This window comes from Sorex fumeus, unplaced genomic scaffold (assembly GCF_029834395.1).
Source record: "Sorex fumeus unplaced genomic scaffold, SorFum_2.1 ptg000003l, whole genome shotgun sequence".
In the NCBI taxonomy this organism is placed as follows: Eukaryota; Metazoa; Chordata; class Mammalia; order Eulipotyphla; family Soricidae; genus Sorex; species Sorex fumeus.
In genome coordinates, this window is record NW_026606060.1 from 43,661,591 (window position 1) to 43,675,741 (window position 14,151).

The following is a 14,151-nucleotide window of genomic DNA, read 5'->3' on the forward strand; positions in this document are numbered from 1 at the left end:
GATAGAGCTAAAATACAAATAAATAAGTACCTTGTAATCATCATAAGCATCAAGCACAGACGTCATTCCCAGTAGCAGACTTTAAGGTTACAAGTACAGAGAAGAGAATAAATCAGTTGTGAAACCTTGATTATTAAGCCATTTGTAAGATATTTTTCTAATTTTTATTCCATTGCTAGGTTTAGTTTTTCAAAGATGAGAAGGCTGCTTATTCATTTCTGTTCCAAGCACAGGCTTTGGAGCCAGAAGGCTGAGACTTAGTCTCTGAGACTTCATTTCACTATGATCTTGGTCAGATTGACCAAACTTACCTAGATTTTGGTTTTTTACGCTGTGGAATGCAAAAGACTAATATTAACTTTAGCCCTGAAACTAAATTAGGATTAAAAAAAAATGGGATCATGAATTTCTAAGTATTGAATGCTTTAGGGTATTATTGTCTGGCACGTGACATTAATGAACAGCGCGATTATTAAGTGGCTCAGACGGAAAAGTCCATACTTTCCATGTGCGGTGGTAAAATCCTGGCTCTCTGCTGCCTTGGTGCTCTGGCCTGAACCTTCTTTTCTCATTTCCTACAGTGCTGTAAGCCAGCCCGCGGGCACAACGCCCTGCAAAAGCATCAGCATTCCTTTCCGGCCGCTGTTGTTCTCCCCTGTCCTCTAGGGGCCGCTGTGTTTCCCCCTTAAATCGCGCGGTCGAGCTGGTTGCCGGGAGACCGTCGCCTGGCAACCGCGTGTGGCTGCAATATGGCGGCGCGGGGCGCTTCGCAGGCGTCCCCCTCGTTCTCTTCTTACTCCCCGGACTCGCCGTCCGGTCCGCTGCCGCCCCCATCCCCGTCCTCGGCCGCGGCCTCCAAGTCGCCCCTGGACTCCAAGGCGAGCTCTTCGAGCTCACCGCCGCCCGCGGGAAGCGCCCCGGACGTGTCGTTGCCCCTCGCGGTGTTTTACGGTCCGCTCGATGCGAAGAACCCGCTCCTGGCCTCTTTTCAGAAGGAGATCCGGGAGTTGCTAGGCTTTGTGAAGAGAAAAAAAGCTTTAGCGACCACCGAGGAACAGAAGTACGAGTTCCAGCGGCGCTGGTAAGCGAAGTCAGGGCGCTGGGGAGGGCGCTGGCCGCAGACGGGCAACTCTTGGGCCAGAGAAGATGCTTCTTGGTCAGATCCGGGTGCCCAGGTGGAACCTGACCCAGGGACCCCAGAGACAGACACAAATGTTTAAGAAGCAGAGACTCATCGACGATCCACTTCCAATTCCTAGTAAAGGTCCTCTCTCGGTTTCCTGCTGCGGTCGAAATAAAAATCAGTACAGAAAGATCTCATCCTCCACCACGCCTTCTCTTAAGTGTCTCCTAATTCCCATCCATGCCAGTGGCTGGCCCTTGCAAGGGTTTCAACAACGCCCCAAGTCACCTGGACAACTCCGTGTACAGAGACAAAAAGGAATAACTTGAAGAGAGCGTAGGTTCCTGAAAAAAAAGTTCTTGATGCCATGAATTAGATTATTCTGCAAACACGTCCACTTTCAGTCCTTTTTTTTTTTTTTTTATATAGGGCCATCAGGATGATGGTGATTTTTGGTTGATTTTGTGACTCGTTTTGCTCATGTTTGCTTTTGTTTATGTCTGAGATCCTGTTGTTACTAAGCTTGGCAAACTCTTGTCCTTAAACTTCTTTTTATGTTTCTTTCTTTCCCATATTGCCAACTCAGCAGTTACAGAAGTAGACAAGGGACAAAGTATCAGAGCAGTGAGTAGCTTGAAGTTACATTTTCCTGCATGCATTTTATATGAAGAAATATATTAATATCCACGCAGCAATTTATTGAGCACCTAATACATCATCAGGTAATCATTCTAGGAACTAGGAGAACATCAAGTTAAAGAGTCCCATCTTTGCTGAGCATATGTTTTGGGAATATAGATAGCCACTAAACAAATACATAAGGAAATTCTTTCAGAAGGAAATAGTGCTAAGGAGACCATCTGAGGTAGGAATGGAGATGACCTGGGATGTACTTTTCATTTGAAAACCGGTCTTGTAAAGCATGGTGACATTCAGAGAAAATTACCTTTGAGAAAGATGAATATATGGTAACAAATGATGAGGACTTTCTCTAGAAAGTCTGGTTCTGGGAGAGACAAGTTTTGGGCAGGAAGAGAGTCCACTTCATAGATTTATTGAGATTCAACATCTTGTGCCAGATTACAGTTGGTAGCTATGTATTTAAAGGCCAGAGAAGACTCATATTTGCATCTGATCAACATAGCAATAATGTTTAAATCATAACACACCTGTTGGAATTGCTGGCATGAGTCTAGGTGGAGAAGAGGCCAAATCCTGGGATGCTTTCACATTAGAGAAGTGAGGAGATAAGAAATTGGTGGAAACTAACAAAGGCCTGAGGGAGGAGATAAGGGGAAATCCAGTAAGTGTGCAGTGTACTAAAGCCAGAGACCGAGTTCCCAGAGGAAGGACTGTCATATCAACAGAGTCAAATCCTGCTGATGGGCCAGTAAGATGAGAACCCATGACTTACCACAAAGAGTACATTTTTAATTTAATTTTTTTTATTGAATCACTTACAAAGTGGAACATGATTAGGCTTCAGTCATACAGTGTTGCAATACCCAGGACCAGTGTCCCCAGTTGCCTTCCTATCACCCTCCCCCCACCCTCAGCCCCGGCCTGCCTCTATGGCAGGAGCTTTTCTCTCCCCCTGCCCCCTACCCCAGGGCTCTCTCTCTCTCTCTCTCTCTCTCTCTCTCTCTCTCGTACATTTTTTACATGTTTATTTATATTTGTGCCTTACACAGTACTTTCTCTACATTCTAGCAAGCCATCATCATTTTGTGTTTTACTATGTAGCAGTCACTCAAGTCAAATCTATTCCTTACATAACAGTCAGGGTATCTTTATAAAAACATTGCCCACACTGCTACCTAAGACATTCTATTGCTTCTCAGTGCTTTTTTTTTTTATAATGAGGTGCTGGTATAGGTCTCATATATGTGATATGTGTGCTCTATGTTAAGTTACATCCCTGGTCTCTCTCCCATTAAAGTAAAATTAAGCCCCTTCCAGTGTTCACAGTGTATGAGAATTTGACCCTTCCTGACCTTGTCTATCTAAACCAATCCCTTATTCTTTCAGGATTTTTCTTTTTTTTTTTTTTTTTAAATTTTATTGAATCACCCTGTGATAGTTACAAGCTTTCATGTTTGGATTACAATCATACCTTGAGTCTGGTGCTTTAGACCACTCAGCCATCCTGACACCCTTAGGATTTTTGAAGAGTATAGATCACACTGTTTCTCACCCTGGAAACTTTATATCTGCTGTATCTTTTAGCTTTTTAGATATCTAGGCAGTAGTGGCATTGGTGGTATCATGGTGAGCATAGCTGCCTACCAGATATCTACTCTTTTAGGTTTCAGCTCAGTTATCACCTCTTTGATTATATCAGATATATGTATATATGATATATATGTGTATGTATATATACACATGTATATATGTGTGTGTGTATATATATGTGTGTGTGTATATATATATATATATATATATATATATATATCTCCACTATTGGAATGTAAACTTCAGCATGACTGAGTACTGCCCTGTGTGTGTGTGTGTGTGTGTGTGTGTGTGTGTGTGTGTGTGGTTGGGTTGTATCAGACAGTTTTCAGGAGCTATTCAAGGCTCTGTACTCAGGAGTGATCCCTAGTGGTGCTCAGGGAACCACATGTGGTGCCTGGAATTTGAAATCAGATCAGCTGCATGCAAGGCAAGCGCCTTACCTTATGTTATCTCTCTGGCTCTGTTTTTCATATTTCCATCTCTAGTACCTTGTCTGTAGATTAGGACATAGTAAGCATTGAACAAATATTTTGTTTTGGAAAGAATTCAAGGGTTGTTTTCCTTGTTTCCATAACGGCTAGTGATATATATGGAGAAATCAACTTGGACTAGTTGATAACTGTAGTATTTGTCCGTTCTTTAATAGACGATAATAGAATCTTAAACTTTAAGGATTGACACAGACCTTAGTAATCTAACCTCACTCAATTTAGGTATTTATTATACATAATACTATTTATTGAGTATGCACTACATGCCAGGTTCTGCACTAGTAATGGAATACAGTGGTGAACAGAAGAGAGGAATCTGTTTATGGAGCCTACAGCCTGGAGAGGGAGGTATGCTTTTAGTAAGTCATTAAGCCAACACTTAAGAGCTAAGAGGAAGAAGTTGCTGAGCACTTTCACGTACTATGCATTGTACACAGAGAGACTGTAGTAAGATAAAACTCGTTGCCCTCTTGGAATCTATATTCTAGTCTGCAGGAAAAACAAAAATATTTTAACGCACTTTATGCTCAACCTAGAAAGTGGTAAAAGCTAGGGAGAAAATAGAGGAAAGGTCATTGGAGTGGAAGGCAGGAGTTTGCAATTTCTAATGAGATGGTCAGGATAGAAGGCATTTTAAAGAGGGGATTAAGGAGAAGCCAGAGGGGCTCAGTATTGAAACAATGGTGTGTGAGGTGGCATTATGCTAAGATTAGAAAGATACCTGGATGTCTACCAGGCCAAGAGAGGAGATAAACAGAGGGAATGAGCAAAGATCTTAGCTGGAAAGAGCCAGAACTTTGGAGGAATAGTGCTATTGCTCCAGTCCTGAAAGATGAATATTTTTTAAAGTAAAAAGTAAAGAAGCCTGTTCAGTATAGTTTGGTAAGGGTGGATACAGTAGTATGAGATTAAATTAGAGGAATAGGTAGAGTATGGAAGGTATCAAAGGCTACTTAGAGAATTTCCATTTATTCCAAAAGTAATGGGAAACCATTATGTTGCTTTTGATAAGGAATTAACGTTTTGTGCTTTCTGTTTTTATAAATGTTTTAGAGATATTGTCCCAATTGAACAAAAATGACAGGAGGTAGGAGTTGTTTTATAACATATTTAAAAGATGAATATATTTATTTATTTATTTATTGCTTTTTTTGGGGGGAGGTCACACCTGGCGATACTCAGGGGTTACTCCTGGCTTTGCACTCAGGAATCACTCCAGGCAGTGCTCAGGGGACCATATGGGATGCTGGGAATCGAACCCGGGTTGGCCGCGTGCAAGGCAAATGCCCTACCCACTGTGCTATTGCTCCAGCCCTGAAAGATGAATATTTTTTAAAGTAAAAACTTGTTTCATTTTTTTGTAAGTATAGGAACTTCCATAAACATAAAAATTCATAGTATCTCAAATACAGATTTTGATCATACCATAGTGTGTCATACCATAGAATGTCATAGTGTGGTACCTTTTCAAAGGTATACTTTTATTATAAGCATAAAAGGCTTAGATGTTTTGTTTATATCGTTACGATTTTCTATTATGAAATTCAAAATATATAGCACAGCAATAATCAGTTCAAAGCACTTTAGCACTCTTAAAATACTATTTGTAATATGTATTTTCCTTATTCATTATGTAAGCCATTTGAGAAGTCTTAAACTGAATGTAGAATTCACTTAAAAATATAATTCTTGGGCCAGAGCAATAGTATAGCAGGTAAGGATGTTTTCCTTGCATGTGGCCAAACTGTCTTCAATTCCCAGCATCCCATATAGTACCCCAAGCACTACCAGGAGAAATTATTGAGTGCAGAGTCAGGAGTAACCCCTGAGCGTCACTGGGTATGATACACTCCGCTATATAATATTTCTTACCTTGGTTGATTTAATGAAACTTTTTCCCCCATATATATCAAATATAGTCATCACTAGTCTGTAAGTATTGGAAGAATTTAACCTTCATTTACATAATTTAAGAATTCTATCTGAATTTGATAAATTTGTTAACTAATTATATGCTAATACTGTGGCACACTGTGAAACAGCAAATGAAAAATGTAAAACAAACAACAAGAAGAAGCAAAATAAGTTGGAAAATGTTTTTTTGAAAATATTTTGTGGTTTATATTTGCCTGACTGTTTCTTTGGTATTGAATATTTACTGTAGCACTGTACCACTGTCCTCCCGTTGTTCATCTATTTGCTCGAGCGGGCACCAGTAACATCTTCATTGTGTGACTTGTTACTGTTTTTTTGGCATATCCAATACCTCACGGGTAGCTTGTCAGGCTTTGCCGTATGGGCGAAATACTCTTGGTAGCTTGCCGGGCTCTCCAACAGGGGCGGAGGAATTGAACCTGGGTCGGCTGCATGGAAGGCAAACACCCTACCCGCTATGCTATCACTGTGGCCTGAATATTTACTACTTTATATATTTCCTTCCCTGAAATATTATTAAACAGTCCATGAAGTGAGGAATATCCCTCTTATTCTTCCCCCACAAGCATGTTGCTCACTATCATTTAATTAAATAAATTTAGGCATTTCCATTGAGATTGTTTCATTGATGACCCCAAACACACATTGTAAGTACTGGAGCCATCTTCAGTCATTAGGTGTACATTTCTGCTTCTTTCAGTCAGCGTAGTCTACTTAGCAATTGGGTTGCCATAACAAAATGCCATAGACTGGGTTGCTTAAACAACGGGAATTAATTCTCGCAGTTCTGGAGGCCAGAAGTACTAGAGCAAGGCCTGGCAAGGACTCTTTTTGGTGAGTGCTGTCTTTGTGGCTTGCAGAATCAACCACTTGTCCTCACGTTACCTTTTCTCTGAGCAAGCACAGAGGAGAAAACAAGCTCTCTGGTGTCTCTTCCTATAAGGACATTAGACCCTTAGGACCCAAACCTCACTCTTATGACCTCATTTAACCTTAATTACTTCCTCAGAGGCCTTGACTCCAAGTGCTGAACATTAGAGATTAGGGGTTTTAACATAGGAATTTTGAAGAGACACAAACAGTACTAACTAGAAATTATTGAGAGGATTGGATAGGTGTTAAGAAAAAAAATTTTTTTCTCTAGTGACATCTGTAATTCCCAAGAGGGTGGTGTGGAATAAATGTTAATTAAATGAATGAGCAAACTAAGCAATGATCTGCTCCCTTTAGAAACTGATTAGAAATCATGCTGGACATACTGTATGCTGTGCTTTTGTTTTACTTGGTGGAAGGAAGCATGGCCCTATATGGACTGTCTGAATATTTGAGCCTTTGTATTCTTTATATACAAGAATAAAGTTGCCACAAGTTTCCCCTAGTCAATTATGAATTATTTTGATAAATGAACATCTACATATACCGGATATTCTTCACTCTTGGGACTGGAAAAAAATGTAGTTGAAGTCCTTGTTCTCATTGAGTTGATTTCTCAAGGACTAGAAGACAACATATCAGTTAAGAGCACTGTGTCAGTTATTATGCATATCAAGATTGTGGAAATGACATAAAAATATAACGCGTGTTGTCAAAAGATCAAACACAGCCAGTGAAACATTGAAGATGAACAAAGTTGGAGGACTGGTATTACCTGACTTCAAGACTGACAGTAAAGCTACAGTAATGGACATTGTGATGTTTTTGTTTGTTTTGTTTTGGGCCATATCTGGCAACGCTCAAGGACCAGGTAGTGCTAGGATAAAACCTGGGCTTCCTGTATGTAAAGCTTGTGCTCAGCCCATTGAGCTCTCTCTCCAGCCAAAGACTATGGTAATGGTGAAAATTAGACTTAAGTAGATAAAAGGAACAGAATAGAGAGTCTAGGAAGAGACTCACATCAACACAGTTACTCATCAAAAGAGCAAAGGTATTAAAATGGATTAGAGATCATCTATTGGAGAAACAATACTGGAACAACTGGATAGCCAAGTATAAACTAATGAATCTGGACACTGATACCAAGTCAAAATTAACTCAAGATGGAAAAAAACCTAGATGCAGAATAATATTATAAAATTCCTACAAGAAAATATATAAGGAAATCTAGATGACTTGGGGTTTGGTGATGCAATTTTAGGCGTAGCTCTAAAGGTGTTAACCATCAAACAATTAACTGATAAAATTGACTTTAAAAAGTTCTACTCTGTGAAAAACTGCGGAGAGAACTAAAAGACAACAGGGAAAATAGATACAGAGAACATAAATACAAGACATCTGATAAAGGGCTATTATCTAAAATATCAAAAGAACACTTAAAACTTAGCATTAGGAAACCCAATTTTTATTTATTTTTGGGACACATGTAGCAATGCTGAGGGGTTTCTTCTGTCTTTTGTCTAAATTACTCCTGATTGTGCTCAGGGGACCATATAGGATTCTGGTGATGGAACACAGGTCAGCCACATTCAAGGCAAATGCCCTACCCACTGTACTGTCACTCCGGCCCCAAGAAAACCTGGATTTTAAAGCCCTAGAGTCCTTAACAAGCATGGCACTAAAGAAAAAATTTAAGTGGTAAATAAAAGGAAAAGATCTTATGCATTATGTATATCAGGAAGATGTGAATTGAAACAATGAGGTACACGTCTATTAGAACATCTGGTATACTGGCAACATCAAATGCTGACAAGGATATGGAACATGAAGAACTCTCATTGCTGGTGTGTTGGCAAAATTGTGTGACCATTTTGAAAGATAGTTTGATGGTTCCTTACAAAAACTAAAGATATTGTTACCGTCCATTTCATCCTGCTCCTTGATACTTACCCAAATGAGTTGAAAATTTATGTTGCCACAAAAGTGTGTAATAGATGTTTGTGGCAGCTTGGTTCAAATGCCTAAGCTTGGGGGAAAAAATGTCCTTCAGTAAGTGAGAGAATAAGTAATCTGTGGTATACTTAGACAATGAAATATTACTCAGTGCTGGAAGAAAATGAGCTATGAGAAGAATATTATGGAAAAAAAAGTGTTGTGTGTGTGTTTGTGTGTGTGAATCTTGAACTCACACTACTAAGTAAAAGAGTCGAGTCTGAAAATGGCACTGTTTGATTCTTATTTTATGGCATTTTTAAAATGGTAAACAATGGCGTAAAAAGATCTGTGGTTGCCTGGGGCAACTATTCTGCAAGGTACTATAATGGCAGACACAATTTAGACATTTATCTAAACCCATGGAAGGCACAACACCAAGAAAACACTAATGTGAACTTTAAACACTGAGTGAGAACGATGTGTTGTTTTAGGATTATCAGTTGTAAATGTTGTGCAGCTCTGGTGGGGGATGTGGATACAGGATAGGCTGTGTGGGGGGGGGGTGTTTGGGAAAACTTTATATCTTCTGTTTAACCTTCCTGTGAACTTAGCTGCTGTAAAAAAAAAGTCTGTTTAACAATGTATTGTCCAAAAAACACAGGAGCAAAATAATAGGAGAGGGTAAAGAAACCAATGTATACAATTTACAGAAGCATATCTAACCAGTAGAGGCCATAGAACAAGCTTCAAAGACAGGAAGTGTTGTGTGTGTGTGTGTGTGTGTGTGTCTGGTTGTATGACAGACATAAGGTGATCTAACACTCTTCATATATAGTAGCTTTTTTAGGAGTACTCATGCATAGTTATGAGGGGGAACACTGAGCATGTGTGGTTGGGAAACATACAGTGGACATAGATCACATGAACAGAATATGCCAGCAAAGGGCTATTAGGAGTGTGTCTCTTACAGAGGGCTCCAGTATACAGTATCTATTGCCTAGAATTTTCTAGTATAAGTCTGGGGTCCTTATTGTTACAAAGGATTTCATAAGATTCTGTCCTGACCTATGAAAGACAAAGTATGTAACCAGATGGCATCTTCCAGATTGGGATTGTCAAACTATAAGTCCCCAAACTAAAAGCCTCATGCCTTTCTATTTTAGCTTTTTTATCCACAGAGAATCCTAAGTTTTGAGGTGAGGGATGGGGGCACACGGTTGCACAACATTTTGAGTATTCAAGTACAAAATGCTTAAAAGGGCAGGGGGTAGGCTCTGTGTCATGTGAGAGGCTCTGGGTTCCACTCTCAGCAACTCCACACAATCCATCCCTCCATTCCCCCCCCCCCACCTTCCCCCTGCCAAAAAAAAAAGAGGATTAACATACATAAGAATTTTCAGTCAGTATTTGAAGAGAAGGAATTATTTTAACTATAATTACATGTATTTATATTTAGATATAAACACAACAAATTGGAAAAATAGCATACGTTTTTTAAGAAATGCAACCTAATTGAGGTTTTCTGCCGACTTTGAAGATGTTATTTTGTTTCATGATTTTTCCAGTGCTACCTGTTTGTTTAATATCTGGACCAAATACGCCCCTCGGTTGCCGGCTGACTATTACAATGAAAACCTTCTAAGAGTTGGAAATAGCCTTTGTGAAATGAAAGTAAGTTCCTGGGTACAGAGTGTGGGTGGAAAAAAGCCTAAATAAAATTAATTTGGCTAATTATTATTATTGTTTGGTTTTGATCAATTTCTATTTTATATTGACTTTATTTCTTCAGGAAAAAAAAAACCCTGATGAATACACAAACATTTCAGTGAGGCACAGTAGCCAAAAATGTATTTGCTTTTTAATGAGTAATTGAGATTCTCTCGCGGCGAGATTCCAGAGCTGAAAGTCCTGACTTTAGGAGCAGCGCCCCGCCCCTAGGTGACAGAGGGTGTGGTAGGCGCCCAACAGGAAATGCTGAGTCATCGTGTTCCTACCTTACACAAAGGAGCCCAGATACCACTTCCTGTTGTTTTTCTTACGGTTGACCTTACCCGGCGGACAGCTCTCAGGACTCCTGACTTGCTGCTATGCTGCCTGATTCCCGGAGTCCAATTTTAATGAAAGCGTTCCTCTTAACGTTTTGCTGTATGGTTTACTAGCCTTTCTGTACATGAACTCCTTGCTCAGGATTTCATTCCAAACTGGATTTCTGCTCTATGTCTAGTTCCAGTTCAATGCCTGAGTGTTAGATTGCTGTGAACTTGGGGTTTTTAGTTTTATGGGAGGTTTCCCCTTTGAGCCCTGGCTTAGGCTCAAGTTACTTTAAAGTTAAATAATGAGTATTTAGTACCTCAGGGATCTTCTGTCTGAGAGTTATTGTATCCAAAATCAGTGGCTTTCAACTGGAGACCATATGGCCTTCCTGTGGCACCTCAGGATGTTTGAAAGGGGCCAACCAGTAGGTAAGGGCTGGAGGAGTGTGAGGGGGTACGGGGTTGAGGTGGGGCCACAGGTAGAGGACACAAGGTCTTAGGGAGGCCACAGTTAGAAAAGGGTTGAGAAACACTGTCCAGAGTTTAGTTTCATTCTCTCCCTCTGCTCACCCCCCTCCCTATTTCTATTTTCTGGATTTAAATGTTGTTGGGAGTGACATTTACAAAGTAGAAGACTAAACCATAGAGGAACTTTAATTAGGAATAACTAAGATTGATGTCTGCTGCCAAATTTAGAGAAATCACCTTTGTTCCACATAATGAAGCACAAGCCTCTGAAACTTGGAAAAAAAAACCAAACCCAAACAAACATAGTTTGCAGAACTAGGCCAGGAAGGGGATGCTGGAAAGGAAACAGCAGGTGAGATCCAAACTTGGAAGCTATATGCATGTGAAACAGAATAACAGTTGGACAGGAATTAGAAGAGAGAGCTCCTTTCCATTTTTTTTTATGCTTCTCCTAAATACAAAAAGCTGGTGAGGTACTGCACAGTTTGGGTTGCTTTGGGGATATCTATGTGGGTGGAGTGGATATTGGTAGAGGGAGGAATCAAATATGTTAGAAGTTGATAAACAAAGTTCATAAAGGGTGGTGGCTGATTCAGAACACTTACGTCCGAACGCCCAGATAGGATGTTTGAAAATTAAAGGAACAAAGGAATTGTTTTACCTACTTTTTGAAATGAGAATGTGAGTGATAAAAGTACTGACCGCCCTGGAAACAACTGAGTTGTTATTTTAGTTTCTAGGAGGATCTCTGTATTTTTACTAAGTCAAGATCTTATTGGAATACTCTTATTATTTTGGTTTTGGGTCACACCCGGCCATACTCATGGCTTATTCTTGGCTCTGCTCAGCAGGGTTAGGGGAACCATATGCTGTACAAGGGTTAAACCCAGGTGCCTGGGACTAGAGCGATAGCACAGTGGGTAGGGCATTTGCTTGCATGTGGCCAACCCGGGTTCGATTCCCAGCATCCCATATGGTCCCTCAAGCACTGCCAGGAGTAATTCTTGAGTGCATGAGCCAGGAGTAACCCCTGTGCATCGCCTGGTGTGAGCCCAAAATCAGCAAAAAAAAAACCCCAAAACGAACAAAACAGGTGCGCTGGGTGCAAGGAAAGCACCCTACCCCGCTGAACTCTCTCTCCAGTCTGGAAAACTCTTGTTTTGAATCTAAATTTGAATTCATTGTATGAAGTAAGTTATGATAGAAAGGATTCTGATTGAGTGAATAAATAACAAACAACCCTATAGAAATAGAAACAAAACAGGGTTGGAGTGGATGCCCCCCGAGGGGCTAGATAACCAATCAACAGGTCCTTCACAACCTGGAAGGATCTTTTATTTTTATTTCTGCATTTTCTGAAGACATTTGTCTGGGGAGGATTGCAACCAACATACATACTTACTCACAATCCACTGCCCTAAAACTCCAAGTGTGCCCTGTGGGCAACAGAAATGAGCCGTATGACTACAATGCAAGCATCTGACAAGCATCCCAGAGCGCAGACATTTCTGATTTGTCCTGATGGAGCTTTAGAGATTGTTGACGGATGAAAGAAAACAGAATGCACATCACCTGCATTTCTTCTGCCCCTTCTTTTCTCCTCTTCTCCACCTTTAACATCACTTCTCCTCTCCTTTCTTTTTCTCCTTCTTCCCCCTCTCTCTTTCTCACTTCCTATTCTTTCCTTTCCCTTTTTAATTTTTTTCTTCTTCCTCCCGTCCTCCTCTCCTTCCCTCCTTTCACTGGGGGCCACCTCTGACAGTGGGGTTTCATTCATGGCAGTACTGGTGGCTGCTGGGAGGGCACCATGGCAGTCCTGGGGAACAACAGTGTGGTGCACCCCAGTCCTTTGAGTTATCTCCAGCATCCTCCACCTCTTTTCTCTCTTTCTCTGCTCCCTTTCTTCTCTTCCTTTTCTTCCTTTCTTTCTCCCTCCGTCATCCCTTCCCTCTTTACGTTCTTCCTTTAACTCTTCCTTCTGTCTCATTTCCCTCCTCTAACCTCTTTTTTCTGCCTCGTGTGCTCTTCTATTTTCCTTTTTCTTTTTCCCCCTTCCAGTAAAAGGGAAAAGCTGCGAGAGAGATAAGGTTGGTTAGGTAACTCCTCCACTCTCTGAGCAGGTGGGTTATCATGCTCTGGTTGTGTTGACTGGATTTTGTGTATCCAGATGCTAACACACACAGTGCCCCAGGGAATAGTCTCCTCTTTGAGATCATGATGGTCTCATTGCAGAATAGCTGTGTTGAGAAAAGAGCGAGATGAAATAATACACACAAATTGCCTTGTGCAGTGTCTGTTATCTGTATTTGAAAATGGTAGTGAAAGCAATAATGTAATGGTGGTGGTAATAGAGGCAATAATCATAACATGGGTGCTATTAAGAATAATTACCTAATTTTAATAATGATAAGCAAAATGATATTTGAAACTTTCATCAAGTCCTCATTTTTATTTCAGGAATATAAATTGGCCCTTTTACAGTGCTATGGGAGATACCTTCAGCAGTTCAGTGCTGACTTTGATGAGAATAAAGCAGATGTGAATCAATTCAAGACTGTCTTTTTTCCAAAAGGCTTTGGAGATAAAACTGCGGCACAAACAGTAAGATGAACTAGCCAAATATCTGTAACTCATGGCGAGCTATGCAGCCTGCTCTTTAGTTGACAGTTTGTCATTGCATTTACCTGTGTGCTGTAAGGTGCTTATAAATGTTTCCCGTGCTAGATAAGAAAGTGCACTGATTAAATTTTGTTAAGATGCTTTGGAGAGTGTATCATTGTAACCATTTACCTGGCAGACAGTTACTAATAATGAGGACTAGTATGAATGCTTTTTGTTTACAACATGTTTTGGAAAATGTTCTTGATCTTCATAATAACAGTGCATTGAATGTTATTATTATTAAACTTGTTTTTTAATAGAGAAAGGAAAGCTAATCATGCAGTTAATATAGTTTGTTAGGCTCTGGAGATCAAATGATAGCTCTTTTAATACACAAATTTTATGTTTTTTTCCAGTATACCAGTATTATTGTTAATTTCTACCATTATTTCACTGG

At 40.1% G+C, this 14,151-nt stretch overlaps 1 protein-coding gene across 1 annotated transcript in view; it reads left to right on the forward strand.

Annotated features, from left to right (window-relative positions):
• Positions 1 to 749: 749 nt before the first annotated feature.
• CFAP54 (cilia and flagella associated protein 54) overlaps positions 750 to 14,151 on the forward strand; it is a 363,910-nt gene continuing 350,508 nt past the window's right edge. Inside the window, exons 1-3 of the mRNA XM_056119478.1 lie at positions 750 to 1,081; positions 10,158 to 10,263; positions 13,551 to 13,694. Of these exons, the coding sequence (XP_055975453.1) occupies positions 750 to 1,081; positions 10,158 to 10,263; positions 13,551 to 13,694 (582 nt within the window). The remainder of the gene's footprint in view (positions 1,082 to 10,157; positions 10,264 to 13,550; positions 13,695 to 14,151) is intronic.